General features: G+C 46.8%; 1 protein-coding gene across 3 annotated transcripts in view; it reads right to left on the bottom strand.

The window, feature by feature from the left end:
- The window catches only part of atl1 (atlastin GTPase 1), a 42,894-nt gene that overhangs the window by 25,572 nt on the left and 881 nt on the right, over positions 1-16,441 (bottom strand). For all 3 annotated transcript variants that reach the window (XR_011670780.1, XR_011670781.1, XM_071366814.1), the window contains exons 2-9: positions 11,575-11,825; positions 9,892-10,026; positions 7,623-7,727; positions 7,353-7,403; positions 7,006-7,062; positions 4,919-5,011; positions 1,548-1,686; positions 1,140-1,267 (exon numbers count right to left, since the gene is read on the bottom strand). Coding sequence is in view for 1 of the 3 variants with exons in the window: in XM_071366814.1 (XP_071222915.1) it covers positions 1,140-1,267; positions 1,548-1,686; positions 4,919-5,011; positions 7,006-7,062; positions 7,353-7,403; positions 7,623-7,727; positions 9,892-10,026; positions 11,575-11,825 (959 nt within the window). In the remaining 2 variants the exon portion in view is untranslated. The remainder of the gene's footprint in view (positions 1-1,139; positions 1,268-1,547; positions 1,687-4,918; positions 5,012-7,005; positions 7,063-7,352; positions 7,404-7,622; positions 7,728-9,891; positions 10,027-11,574; positions 11,826-16,441) is intronic.

The following is a 16,441-nucleotide window of genomic DNA, read 5'->3' on the forward strand; positions in this document are numbered from 1 at the left end:
GGAAATCTGTCCATCCAACCGCCATGTCTTTGTGAGACGCAGAGTAGGTGAACAGATGATCTCCGCATGTGTGGTTCCCACTGTGATGCATGGAGGAGGAGGTGAGATGGTGTGGGGTTGCTTTGCTGGTGACACTGTCAGTAACTTATTTAGAAGTCAAGGCACACTTAACCAGCATGGCTACCACAGCATTCTGCAGCGATACGCCATCCCACCTGGTTTGCGCTTAGTGGGACGATCATTTGTTTTTCAACAGAACAATGACCCGAAACACATCTCCAGGCTGTGAAGGGGCTATTTGGGATGAGTTGGCCTGCTGAGTGAAGGAAAAGCAGCCAACAAGTGCTCAGCATATGTGGGAACTCCCTCAAGACTGTTGGAAAAGCCTTTTTTATTTTACCAGGTAAGTTCTCATTTACAGCAACAACCTGGGGTATAGTTACAGGGGATGAATGAGTCAATTGTAAGCTGGGGATGATTATGTGGCCACAATATGGAGACCAGATTGTGAATTTAGCCAGGACACTGGGGTTAACACCCCTACGAAAGACAGAACCCTACACAGGGCAATGTCCACAATCACTGCCCTGGGATATAATTTTTTTTAGGTCTGAGGAAACGGTGCCTCCAACTGGCCCTCCAACACCACTTCCAGCAGCATCTGGTTTCCCATCCAGGGACTGACCAGGACCAACCCTGTTTAGCTTCAGAAGCAAGCCACCAGTGGGGTGCAGGGTGGTATGCTGCTGACCAATGAAATAACTATGAAATTCCAAGCATTCCAAGTGCAGCTGGTAGAGAGAATGCCAAGAGTGTGCGAAGCTGTCATCAAGGCAAAGGGTGGCTACTTTGAAGAATCTCAAATCTCAAATATATTTTGATTTGTTTAACGCTTTTTTTTGGTTACTACATGATTCCATATGTGTTATTTCATAGTTTTGATGTCTTCACTATTATTCCTACAATGTAGAAAATATTTTTTTTTAAACTTAAATGAGTACCAAATGTTTGACAGGTACTATACATTTGAATATGTCTTAACAAAACATACTTCATCATATAGATGTAGCTACATACAGTATCATATAGATGTAGCTACATACAGTATCATCTCTTCAATCAAAATCTCGGTCTCTAACCTTGAAGTACTCCAGCAGGCCTCTGCAGGTGATGTTGCTGCCGTTGATCTCCTTGACATCCAGGTTCTTGGGACTCAGCAGCCACGGGACCAGGATCTGCAGGTTGTTGATGAACTCACGATCAATCTCTGCACACGGGTTAGGGAGAAGATTACAAGGGTCATTATGTAACAGTAGTGCTGATGACCCTGAGCTGGGCGTGAACCAGCGACTCTCTGCACACAGCTTAGGGAGAGGAATAGGAGCCCTATAGAAAAAACCTACTGGTGTCCTTCTTGTCATGGTGTGACAATTTCATAATTCCTTGACCATTTCTATTATATGGAATTTGATCAGACAGTTACTATATATTTTGTAGGAAAGAAACTGCTGTGTGTATTAAGACTGGGTGATCATGACGTAGTCTACCTTTGAGTCTGCCGTCGAAGTTAGGGTTGGTGGCCACTTTGAGTCCGGGGTGTGGCATCAGGAAGCAGGAGATATTGGTGAAGCAGGAGTGAATGTGTTTACGAACGTTCTGCAGCTCCTCGTGTTGATTCTCAGAGATCTAGAACACAGACACACACAACACAATACACAACCACAGACACGTACGACCACAAACCGACCACAGACAGACACACACACAACCACAGACACGTACAACCACCGGCCAACCACAGACAGACAACCACAGACACGTACAACCACAGACACACACGGCCACAGCCCAACCACAGACACACACACACACAACCACAGACATGCACAGCCACCGACACAACCACAGACACGCATCAACCACAGACCAACCCCAGAAAGACACAGATACAACCAAAGACACAGACACAGACGGACACAGACAAACACAGACATATACACAACCACATACACAGCCACAACCACAGACCAACCCCAGAAAGACACGGACACAGACAGAGACACAGACAGAGACTCAACCACAGACCAACCCCAGAAAGACACAGATACAGACACGGACACAGACAACCACAGACAGAGACTCAACCACAGACCAACCCCAGAAAGACACAGATACAGACACGGACACAGACAACCACAGACAGAGACACAACCACAGACCAACCCCAGAAAGACACGGACACAGACAGAGACACAGACAGAGACTCAACCACAGACCAACCCCAGAAAGACACAGATACAGACACGGACACAGACAACCACAGACAGAGACTCAACCACAGACCAACCCCAGAAAGACACAGATACAGACACGGACACAGACAACCACAGACAGAGACTCAACCACAGACCAACCCCAGAAAGACACAGATACAGACACGGACACAGACAACCACAGACAGAGACTCAACCACAGACCAACCCCAGAAAGACACAGATACAGACACAGACACAGACAACCACAGACAGAGACACAACCACAGACCAACCCCAGAAAGACACAGATACAGACACAGACACAGACAGAGACTCAACCACAGACCAACCCCAGAAAGACACAGATACAGACACGGACACAGACAACCACAGACAGAGACTCAACCACAGACCAACCCCAGAAAGACACAGATACAGACACGGACACAGACAACCACAGACAGAGACACAACCACAGACCAACCCCAGAAAGACACGGACACAGACAGAGACACAGACAGAGACTCAACCACAGACCAACCCCAGAAAGACACAGATACAGACACGGACACAGACAACCACAGACAGAGACTCAACCACAGACCAACCCCAGAAAGACACAGATACAGACACGGACACAGACAACCACAGACAGAGACTCAACCACAGACCAACCCCAGAAAGACACAGATACAGACACAGACACAGACAACCACAGACAGAGACACAACCACAGACCAACCCCAGAAAGACACGGACACAGACAGAGACACAGACAGAGACTCAACCACAGACCAACCCCAGAAAGACACAGATACAGACACGGACACAGACAGAGACACAACCACAGACAGAGACACAACCACAGACAGAGACACAACCACAGACACAGACAACCACAGACAGAGACACAACCACAGACAGAGACACAACCACAGACACAGACAACCACAGACAGAGACTCAACCACAGACCAACCCCAGAAAGACACAGATACAGACACAGACACAGACAACCACAGACAGAGACACAACCACAGACCAACCCCAGAAAGACACAGATACAGACACGGACACAGACAACCACAGACAGAGACACAACCACAGACACAGACAACCACAGACAGAGACACAACCACAGACACAGACAACCACAGACAGAGACACAACCACAGACACAGACAACCACAGACAGAGACACAACCACAGACAGAGACACAACCACAGACAGAGACACAACCACAGACAGAGACACAACCACAGACAGAGACACAACCACAGACAGAGACACAACCACAGACAGAGACACAACCACAGACAGAGACACAACCACAGACAGAGACACAACCACAGACAGAGACACAACCACAGACACAGACAACCACAGACAGAGACACAACCACAGACAGAGACACAACCACAGACAGAGACACAACCACAGACAGAGACACAACCACAGACACAGACAACCACAGACAGAGACACAACCACAGACAGAGACACAACCACAGACAGAGACACAACCACAGACACAGACAACCACAGACAGAGACACAACCACAGACAGAGACACAACCACAGACAGAGACACAACCACAGACAGAGACACAACCACAGACAGAGACACAACCACAGACAGAGACAACCACAGACAGAGACACAACCACAGACAGAGACACAACCACAGACAGAGACAACCACAGACAGAGACACAACCACAGACAGAGACACAACCACAGACAGAGACACAACCACAGACAGAGACACAACCACAGACAGAGACACAACCACAGACAGAGACACAACCACAGACAGAGACACAACCACAGACAGAGACACAACCACAGACAGAGACACAACCACAGACAGAGACACAACCACAGACAGAGACACAACCACAGACAGAGACACAACCACAGACAGAGACACAACCACAGACACAGACAACCACAGACAGAGACACAACCACAGACAGAGACACAACCACAGACAGAGACACAACCACAGACAGAGACACAACCACAGACACAGACAACCACAGACAGAGACACAACCACAGACAGAGACACAACCACAGACAGAGACACAACCACAGACACAGACAACCACAGACAGAGACACAACCACAGACAGAGACACAACCACAGACAGAGACACAACCACAGACAGAGACACAACCACAGACAGAGACACAACCACAGACAGAGACAACCACAGACAGAGACACAACCACAGACAGAGACAACCACAGACAGAGACACAACCACAGACAGAGACACAACCACAGACAGAGACACAACCACAGACAGAGACACAACCACAGACAGAGACACAACCACAGACAGAGACACAACCACAGACAGAGACACAACCACAGACAGAGACACAACCACAGACAGAGACACAACCACAGACAGAGACACAACCACAGTTGGTAACAGTGTTGTTACTACTGATGCCGAGGCTGTGAGTTCCATTCCTGCAGGGGATCACAGGGATCTGTACGTTTCTTTGGATGAATATTATTATTATTACAGTTTACATGATTATGTAGAATAAATAGCATCCCTTTTAGTTTCAATGAATGACAAACTGTTAATATAACTGTTGTTGTTGTTGTCGTTATCTTTAGATGAACCACGATAATCATCTGTGACCTCTGACCTTGAGCCTCTTCTCCAGGAACTTCATGCCTCCTTCCTGTCCGTAGCCAAACTCGTAAGGGAAACTCCAATCCCGGACTAGGAATATCATGGACTGAAACGACACACAGGTTCAACTAAGTTACCACGCAGTAGGAAGTTACCACGCAGTAGGAGGTTACCACACAGTAGGAAGTTACCACGCAGTAGGAAGTTACCACGCAGTAGGAAGTTAACACGCAGTAGGAAGTTAACGCGCAGTAGGAAGTTACCACGCAGTAGGAAGTTACCACGCAGTAGAAGGTTACCACGCAGTAGGAAGTTACCACGCAGTAGGAATTTAAAACACGCAGTAGGAAGTTACCACACAGTAGGAAGTTAACACACAGTAGGAAGTTAACGCGCAGTAGGAAGTTAACGCGCAGTAGGAGGTTACCACGCAGTAGAAGATTACCACGCAGTAGGAGGTTACCACGCAGTAGGAAGTTACCACACAGTAGGAAGTTACCACGCAGTAGGAAGTTACCACGCAGTAGGAAGTTACCACGCAGTAGGAAGTTACCACGCAGTAGGAGGTTACCACGCAGTAGGAAGTTACCACGCAGTAGGAAGTTACAACACAGTAGGAAGTTACCACGCAGTAGGAGGTTACCACGCAGTAGGAAGTTACCACGCAGTAGGAAGTTACCACGCAGTAGGAAGTTACCACGCAGTAGGAAGTTACCACGCAGTAGGAAGTTACCACGCAGTAGGAAGTAAACAGCATGAGTTGACGTAGAGTACCCCAAAACATGTATGTCGAGGTGCTGACTAACAGAGAGTGAAGTGTATAAAAGTAAACAAGGTAGTAGTAGCAAGGCAAGTTTGTGACAGCGAGACGTTATTAAAGTAGAGTACAGAAAGTGTTCACACCCCTTGGTTTTTTCCAACAACAAAAAAAATTGATTCAATTGAGATTGTGTCACTGGCCCTACACACAATACCCCATCATGTCAAAGTGGAATTATATTTTGAAGAAATGTTTACACATTAATTAAAAATGAAAAGCTGAAATGTCTTGAGTCCATAAGTATTCAACCCTTTTGTCATGTCAAGCCTAAATACGTTCAAGAGTAAAAATGTGGGTCTGAATACTTACGTAATTCAGTTTTTTTATTTTCAATACATTTGCAAACATTTCTCAAAATCTGTTTTTGTTTTTGCACTATAAATGAGATATTTCCTTATTTCATTTTCAATAAATTAGCAAAAGTTCTAAAAATATGTTTTAACTTTGTACTGTTGATGGATGAGAGAATAAAAACAATTTCGTCTATTTTGCATTCAGGCTGTAACACAACAAAATGTGGAATAAGCAAAGGGGTCTGAATACTTTCTGCAGGTACTGTAAATAGTTCCTGCTCTGGTAAACGGAATTATTTTTTAAATATTTTTATTTATTTAAATAGGCAAGTCAGTTAAGAATGACAGCCTGGGAACAGTGGGATATCTGCCTTGTTCAGGGGTAGAACGACAGATTTTTTTACCTTGTCGGCTCAGGGATTCAATCTAGCAACCTTTCGGTTACTAGCCCAACGCTCTAACCACTAGGCTACCTGCCGCCCCAATTAGCCTTATTGTGTACGCTCACAATTCTGTTTCACAGCCTGTCAGTCTGGTTCATAGAGGTAGATAGAGGGCATTTCTTTGCATCTGTGTGATAATGGCTTCTGTGACAGCATAGGCAGAGCCATTAGGGGAATTCTCAATTTTAAAGTAGTCCATTTCTTCTTCTACTACTTGTATGAGTCAGTAAACAAACTGAAAAGGTGCATACTGCCCCCTGGATTGTGTTGTCTGAACAGGTATAAAACCAAGACTGGTGATTTACTTCCTCCTACAGTTATGGAATGTTTGCGCAGGAGCTACATTCATTGGCTGATCCCTCCTGATGTGATTCTTTCTTAATCCATAGGAAGTCCCACTCAGTTGAATACTTCAAACTGGTGAAAGACTTCAATGGCGCTGCCCGTGCATAAAACAGGCGTTGGGGCACTAGAGCTGTCTATCTAAGTCTATGGTCCGGTTGCACAAGGCCAGAACGGAATAACAGGAAGGGAAATGTCCTACCTGGAATGGTTTAAGGAACGTCTCCTCCATGGCTAGTCTGCCATACTCAGTGAAGAGCTACAAAACAGGAAGAGACAAATTCAACATCGATCACAATCAGGAATTTGTGAATAAAGTGAATTTATTGAACATGTTAGGAGAAACAGTTCATTTCTGGGTGGGGGGTGGGTGGGGGGGTGGGGGGGGGTTAATCATCTATCTGAATGTCTCAACAGTAAAAGACCTCAGTGATACATTTACATTTTACATTTAAGTCATTTAGCAGACGCTCTTATCCAGAGCGACTTACAAGTTGGTGCATTCACCTTATGATACTGTAGATAATGTAATCAATTCGTCTACTGTACCTGTAAGTGTTGAAGATCATCCTCCTGAACATTCTGGGAGATGTTGTACACCTGGGAAATATAACATCATCTTTAATAATAATAATATAACATACAAGTGTTTGAAAGTTATTACATTTTATACATTTTTGTTGTATTTTTGTTGTTGTTGTTGCCACAAAGGTAATCCTGGATAGCAGAGAAGATCTACCCTCGTCAAGGTCTCTAAAGCAATGTCATTATTTATGTTCAAATACAGTGGGGTTATTATTAAGGCAAGAGCTATTGTACCTGCATGGAGCTGATCATAGTGCTCAGTGCGAACACAGTGGCTGAGTCCCTCAACGTCGACTGGCTGTCAAACGTGCCCTGGGTATCCATCAGTAGAACGGCCACCTGAGGGACGAGACAGGAGAACATATAAGTCTACATTCAACACTGTTAACGTCGTTACAGTTTCACAGAGCTCACGAGGAATTCATAAGTGATGTTCTTTAAGAATAAATGGGTGTGTACATGTAACTGCACAAAAATAAAGAACACACACACACACACACACACACACACACACACACACACACACACACACACACACACACACACACACACACCGGCATAAAGTGTCTTAATAGGGTATTGGGCCACCACGAGTCCCAAGAACAGCTTCAACGAGCCTTGGTATAGATTCTACAAGTGTCTGGAACTCTATAGGAAGGATGCTACACCATTCTTCCACAAAAAATTAAATCGCATATGGTTTACATATTTTTTTCATTCTCATCAAACCATTCAGTAACCACTCGTGGCCGTGAGGATGGGGGCGTTTGTCATCCTGAAAGAGACCACTCCCATCTGGATAGAAATGATTCCTCATAGGTTGAAAGGTGATCACTCAGAATGGCTGTGTAGGCCTTTTTTAATTGGTGTTTACCTTGTCCTCTTAAGGCGCTGAGAGGACCGTAACCATGGCAGGAAAATGCAACCCCCCCGCACCATAACAGAGCCGCCAGAGCCCTCGTTTACCCAGGTGTTTCCAGTCTGTATGATACATTTACATGACTTTGGCAGTTACCTCTTCATGTCCTCCCGGGTGGCGCAGTGGTCTAGGGCACTGCATCGCAGTGCTAGCTGCGCCACCAGAGTCTCTGGGTTCACGCCCAGGCTCTGTCGCAGCCGGCCGCAACCGGGAGGTCTGTGGGGCGACGCACAATTGGCATAGCGTCGTCCGGGTTAGGGAGGGTTTGGCCGGTAGGGATATCCTTGTCTCAGTATGTAAAATGTAATAAAATGTATGCACTCTACTGTAAGTCGCTCTGGATAAGAGCGTCTGCTAAATGACTAAAATGTAAATGTAATACAACAGTCTGTATGATACATTTACATGATGAAAAAACATCTGGGGGAAAAATTATCATAGATTGGGCCTTAAAATGTAGTCGTCATACAGGATCTACCCATAGGGCTCTGGTCAAAAGTAGTGCACTACATAGGGAATAGGGCTCTGGTCAAAAGTAGTGCACTACATAGGGAATAGGGCTCTGGTCAAAAGTAGTGCACTACATAGGGAATAGGGCTCTGGTCAAAAGTAGTGCACTACATAGGGAATAGGGCTCTGGTCAAAAGTAGTGCACTACATAGGGAATAGGGCTCTGGTCAAAAGTAGTGCACTACATAGGGCTCTGGTCAAAAGTAGTGCACTACATAGGGCTCTGGTCAAAAGTAGTGCACTACATAGGGCTCTGGTCAAAAGTAGTGCACTACATAGGGCTCTGGTCAAAAGTAGTGCACTACATAGGGAATAGGGCTCTGGTCAAAAGTAGTGCACTACATAGGGAATAGGGCTCTGGTCAAAAGTAGTGCACTACATAGGGAATAGGGCTCTGGTCAAAAGTAGTGCACTACATAGGGAATAGGGCTCTGGTCAAAAGTAGTGCACTACATAGGGAATAGGGCTCTGGTCAAAAGTAGTGCACTACATAGGGAATAGGGCTCTGGTCAAAAGTAGTGCACTATATAGGGAATAGGGCTCTGGTCAAAAGTAGTGCACTACATAGGGAATAGGGCTCTGGTCAAAAGTAGTGCACTACATAGGGAATAGGGCTCTGGTCAAAAGTAGTGCACTACATAGGGAATAGGGCTCTGGTCAAAAGTAGTGCACTATATAGGGAATAGGGCTCTGGTCAAAAGTAGTGCACTACATAGGGAATAGGGCTCTGGTCAAAAGTAGTGCACTACATAGGGAATAGGGCCCTGGTCTAAAGTAGTGCACTATATAGGGAATAGGGCCTTGGTCTGAAGTAGTGCACTACATAGGGAATAGGGCTCTGGTCAAAAGTAGTGCACTACATAGGGAATAGGGCTCTGGTCAAAAGTAGTGCACTATATAGGGAATAGGGCTCTGATCAAAAGTAATGCACTACATAGGGAATAGGGGCTCTGGTCTAAAGTAGTGCCCTACGCTCTGGTCTAAAGTAGTGCACTACATAGGGAATAGGGCTCTAGGGTGCCATTTGGTACGAAACCCAACAGGGACAACAGGTCAAAGGTCAGACTCTGGTACCTTGCGTCCATCTGGCTTGTCCACCAGAAAGACTTGGCTCCAGATCTGAATCCCGGTGGTCTCTCTCTCAGATCCACCCCTCCAGGAGAACCCTGTCAGAGGCTCCTCTGACTCCCCCAGCCACTCTTCAGATGCCTGGGGAGTATGGACACAGATATAGCCCAGCATGAGTCAATACATAGATACAGGCCAGCCAATGATATAGCTCAGCATGAGTCAATACATAGATACAGGCCAGCCAATGATATAGCCCAGCATGAGTCAATACATAGATACAGGCCAGACAATGATATAGCCCAGCATGAGTCAATACATAGATACAGGCCAGACAATGATATAGCCCAGCATGAGTCAATACATAGATACAGGCCAGCCAATGATATAGCTCAGCATGAGTCAATACATAGATACAGGCCAGACAATGATATATAAACAGATGAGTGAATTCAGAGACAAAATGCAGGGAAAGACAGCACAGTTAAATGCTTGTGGGAATGCACCAATACTCCCTAACCTAAATCACACATCATCCGATAATCTTAATCATCACATTATGTCACTGCAGGACGCTGATGGAAAGTTTACAGCATGTCGCTTTCATGCTGAGAGATGGGTCCTAACCGGGTCCTAACCGGGTCAAAGGGACATGAACCAATGCCAGTCATGACATCACTGTGTTCGCTGAACAATACCACTTCCTGCATCACCAGCTCACACTGGGTCTGGAGCTTAGAACCACTATCTCACAAACACATGTGACCACCCAAACGTCTTAGCCAGCTGCGCCACCCAAACGTCTTAGTGTAACAGTATAACTTTAAACCGTCCCCTCGCCCCGACCTCGGGCGCGAACCAGGGACCCTCTGCACACATCAACAACAGTCACCCACAAAAGCGTCGTTACCCATCGCTCCACAAAAGCCGCGGCCCTTGCAGAGCAAGGGGAAACACTACTTCTAGGTTTCAGAGCAAGTGACGTAACTGATTGAAACGCTATTAGCGCGTACCCGCTAATTAGCTAGCCATTTCACATCCATTACACTAGCCAGCTGCGCCACCCAAACGTCTTAGCCAGCTGATCCACCCACACGTCTTAGCCAGCTGCGCCACCCACACGTCTTAGCCAGCTGCGCCACCCACACGTCTTAGCCACCTGCGCCACCCACACGTCTTAGCCAGCTGCGCCACCCACACGTCTTAGCCAGCTGCGCCACCCACACGTCTTAGCCAGCTGCGCCACCCACACGTCTTAGCCAGCTGCGCCACCCAAACGTCTTAGCCAGCTGCGCCACCCAAACGTCTTAGCCAGCTGCGCCACCCACACGTCTTAGCCAGCTGCGCCACCCAAACGTCTTAGCCAGCTGCGCCACCCAAACGTCTTAGCCAGCTGCGCCACCCAAACGTCTTAGCCAGCTGCGCCACCCAAACGTCTTAGCCAGCTGCGCCACCCAAACATCTTAGCCAGCTGCGCCACCCAAACATCTTAGCCAGCTGCCCCACCCAAACGTCTTAGCCAGCTGCACCACCCAAAAAAGCTGCTGCTTCTCTCTGTTCATATATGCATAGTCACTTTAACTATACATTCATGTACAGTACATACTACCTCAATTGGGCCGACCAACCAGTACCTGGAGTGAGGTTACCAATCCCCATCATTTACACAAGCATGACCTTTGAACTCACCTGGCTGTACATGTAACGCAGCATGAAGTCCATGAGGAAGGACTTGCCCTTGCGGAACGCCCCGGCCACAGATATGGCCACCACTTCCCTGTTCTGGACCTCTTCGGCCAATAGGATCCGGCTCAGCGCCGCCTCGTCCAGCTCGAAGGTGTGGTCGTCCTTGACAACCAGCACCTGGATGGGCCGCGCACTTCCATCAGGCTCCTCCTCCTCCGAGCTCCAGTCGTAGGTGGCTTTGTCTGTGAAGGACCCTGTCACATGATAGGGGATGTCACATGATGGGGGATGTCACATGATGGGGGAGGGAATGTAAAAATGAAAGAATATTGCACATTCTATGTTTGTAACGTTCCCAAGTTCAGCTGAAATGGCTGTTTATTCCCTGTATAGTGAACAAGTCTTGACCAGAGCCCTACTGTATGTGGTGCCATTTAGGATGTTTTGGTCAGCTGTTGTGCCCTGTCACACGCTGATCTGTTTTTGTGATTGTCTCCACCCCCCTCCAGGTGTCGCCCATCTTCCCCATTATCCCCTGTGTATTTATACCTGTGTTCTCTGTTTGTCTGTTGCCAGTTCGTCTTGTTTGTCAGGTCAACCAGCGGTTTTCGTCTCAACGCATGCTGCTCCCCAGTCTCGCTTTTTCCTCGCCCTCCTGGTTTTGACCCTTGCCTGTCCTGTCTCTGAGCCCGCTTGCCTGACCACTCTGCCTGACCCTGAGCCTGCCTGCCGTCCTGTACCTTTCCCCCACTACTCTGGTTCATCAACCCCTGCCTGCCTTGAACTGTCGTTTGCCTGCCATGTTGATGTAATAAACATTGTTACTCTGACACAGTCTGCATCTGGGTCTTACCTTCAAACCTGATAGCGCCCTACAGGAAATAGAATACCATTTCTGACATAACTGCACACTCTATAATACGCCCAGTTATCGATTGACCAATCAACATTAGGCACCCGATGCCTTCCTCTGAGGTATAGGGGAAATGGAGAAACACTTTATATCCTATAAACAGAGAAAGAATAAGCTGCAAAGAGGTTGCCATCAAATCGTACAAAATTGATAATTTGATACTTTACAGACACAGTCTAATTTTATTTGAACTGATTTACAGCAGGGAAACTCAACCCAAACAATACACCAGTATACTGTGTGCGAATGTAATTCAAATACGGAAATGACCACTTTTAGTAATGACAGGCCGTGTTAGAGGCTTGTTAATACCATAATAGCTGTCTATCCGGTGGTTAACACATCGATATCATCTCATCCCATATAGGCTGTTTCCCAAAAGGCACCCTCTTCCTTACATCGTACACTACATTTGACTAGAGCCCCATGTGCCTTGGTCACAAGTAGTGCACTACAGAGGGAATATAGTGCTATTTGGGATGCAGCCCATGTGCATTTGGACAGAGAGAGAGAGAGAGAGAGAGAGAGAGAGAGAGAGAGAGAGAGAGAGAGAGAGAGAGAGAGAGAGAGAGAGAGAGAGAGAGAGAGAGAGAGAGAGAGAGAGAGAGAGAGAGAGAGAGAGAGAGAGAGAGAGAGAGAGAGAGAGAGAGAGAGAGAGAGAGATGCTTTCCGGGAAGGCAGTGACTCAGTCTGCCTACGATCTGCCTGCCTCTCCATAGTCTCCAGAGGCCCGCCTCTCTATAGTCTCCAATATACCTGCCTCTCCAGTCTCCAATCTGCCTGCCTCTCCATAGTCTCTAATCTACCTGCCTCTCCAGTCTCCAATCTGCCTGCCTCTCCACAGTCTCTAATCTGCCCGCCTCTCCATAGTCTCCAATCTACCTGCCTCTCCAGTCTCCAATCTACCTGCCTCTCCAGTCTCCAATCTGCCTGCCTCTCCATAGTCTCTAATCTACCTGCCTCTCCATAGTCTCTAATCTGCCTGCCTCTCCAGTCTCCAATCTGCCTGCCTCTCCATAGTCTCCAGAGGCCCGCCTCTCCACAGTCTCTAATCTGCCTGCCTCTCCATAGTCTCTAATCTACCTGCCTCTCCATAGTCTCTAATCTGCCTGCCTCTCCAGTCTCCAATCTGCCTGCCTCTCCATAGTCTCTAATCTACCTGCCTCTCCAGTCTCCAATCTGCCCGCCTCTCCACAGTCTCCAATCTGCCTGCCTCTCCAGTCTCCAATCTGCCTGCCTCTCCATAGTCTCCAATCTGCCTGCCTCTCCAGTCTCCAATCTGCCTGCCTCTCCACAGTCTCCAATCTGCCTGCCTCTCCACAGTCTCCAATCTGCCTGCCTCTCCACAGTCTCCAATCTGCCCGCCTCTCCACAGTCTCCAATCTGCCTGCCTCTCCACAGTCTCCAATCTGCCTGCCTCTCCATAGTCTCCAGAGGCCTGCCTCTCCACAGTCTCCAATCTGCCTGCCTCTCCATAGTCTCCAGAGGCCTGCCTCTCCACAGTCTCTAATCTGCCCGCCACTCCACAGTCTCCAATCTGCCTGCCTCTCCACAGTCTCCAAACTGCTTGCCTCTCCACAGTCTCCAATCTGCCTGCCTCTCCACAGTCTCCAATCTGCCTGCCTCTCCACAGTCTCCAATCTGCCTGCCTCTCCACAGTCTCCAGAGGCCTGGTGGTTGTGTAGGCTGCAAAATCCTAGCTAGTCTAGTGTACTAACAGGGAGAAGACTGAGGGACATAGAGTCACGGTATGTTGTTGGTGGCTGTCCATCGGTGTGTATGGTTGACAATAGCCAATCATGTTCCTTCCTCTAAGTAATGTCTTGGGTTAGCATGAACAGGTTAGCTGGCTGCTAACACAGAGAAGTGTTGATAGATAGAACACGTCCTCTCTCTCTCAGACAACAATCTAAGGATATCATCACCCAGAACCACTCCAAGCTCTAATTCTGCATTTGTAAGATCAGATGACGTAAGAGATGAGAGATTTGTATGACATAACAAACATAGCAAAGCGTCTCCCAAATGGCACCCTATTCCCTATGAAGTGCACTACGTTACATACTAGCCCTGTTGGACCCTGGTCCAAGGTAGTGCACTACATAGGGAACAGGGTGCAGAATACAGTTAATAATTTAAACAGTCGTCTCCTGCGATGTTTCTCAGGTCTGGACTTGACTGGGGCATGTATTTATTCTCACTAACAAAACGCCATAGCAACGATGCCTGTCTGAAATTAACTGACAAACTTGTTCTCTCCACATAAATGTTATTTTTTTACATTTATTTAACCTTTATTTAGCTAGTCAAGTCAGTTAAGAAAAATATTCTTATTTTACAATGACGACCTACCCCGACCAAATCCTAACCCGGACGACGCTGGGCCAACTGTGCGCCGCCCTACGGGACTCCCAATCACGGCCGGTTGTGATACAGCCTGGAATCAAACCAGGGTCTGTAGTGACGCCTCGAAGCACTGAGATGCAGTGCCTTAGACCGCTGCGCCACTCTGGAACCCAACACTACATCCCAAATAGATATTCCCTATTCACTACATATGAAATAGGGTGTCATTTGGGCCCTTATCCATGGTCAAAAGAAGTGCACCACATAGGGAATAGGGTCCCTGGTCACAAGTAGTGCACTACATAGGAAATAGGGTGTTTATTTGGGCCCTTGTCCATGGTCAAAAGTAGTGCACTACATTACATACTAGCCCTATGGACCCTGGTTAAAAGTAGTGCACTACATTACACACTAGCCCTATGGACCCTGGTTAAAAGTAGTGCACTACATTACATACTAGCCCTATGGACCCTGGTCAAAAGTAGTGCACTACATTACATACTAGCCCTATGGACCCTGGTCAAAAGTAGAGCACTACATTACATACTAGCCTTATGGACCCTGGTTAAAAGTAGTGCACTACATTACATACTAGCCCTATGGACCCTGGTTAAAAGTAGCGCGCTACATTACATACTAGCCTTATGGACCCTGGTCAAAAGTAGTGCACTACATTACATACTAGCCCTATGGACCCTGGTTAAAAGTAGCGCACTACATTACATACTAGCCTTATGGACCCTGGTTAAAAGTAGTGCACTACATTACATACTAGCCCTATGGACCCTGGTTAAAAGTAGCGCACTACATTACATACTAGCCCTATAGACCCTGGTCAAAAGTAGTGCACTACATTACATACTAGCCTTATGGACCCTGGTTAAAAGTAGCGCGCTACATTACATACTAGCCCTATAGACCCTGGTCAAAAGTAGTGCACTACATTACATACTAGCCCTATGGACCCTGGTTAAAAGTAGTGCACTATATTACACACTAGCCCTATGGACCCTGGTTAAAAGTAGTGCACTACATTACATACTAGCCCTATGGACCCTGGTTAAAAGTAGCGCGCTACATTACATACTAGCCCTATAGACCCTGGTCAAAAGTAGTGCACTACATAGGGAACAGGGTGCCATTTGGGATACAAACCCAACCTCCAGACTAGCTGTTCCTTGCACCTCCTGCTCCAGAACAGCTTCAGACATCAGTAGAGTCAGAGTCGAATCAAATCAAATCAAATCAAATTGGTCACATACACATGGTTAGCGGATGTTAATGCGAGTGTAGCGAAATGCTTCTAGTTCCTACAATGCAGTAATAACCAACGAGTAATATAACCTAACAATTTCACAACAACTACCTTATACACACACAAGTGTAAAGGGATGAAGAATATGTACATAAAGATATATGAATGAGTGATGGTACAGAACGGCATAGGCAAGATGCAGTAGATGGTATAGAGTACAGTATATACATATGAGATGAGTAATGTAGGGTATGTAAACAGTCTAGGTCTACTCTACGGTAAATGTAACTGGGTCAACGCTTATGGTTGCTCAGTTCTCTTTGATAATAAGCAATAGCATTTCATTCCACCCTATG

This window comes from Salvelinus alpinus, chromosome 25 (assembly GCF_045679555.1).
Source record: "Salvelinus alpinus chromosome 25, SLU_Salpinus.1, whole genome shotgun sequence".
Classification (NCBI taxonomy): Eukaryota; Metazoa; Chordata; class Actinopteri; order Salmoniformes; family Salmonidae; genus Salvelinus; species Salvelinus alpinus.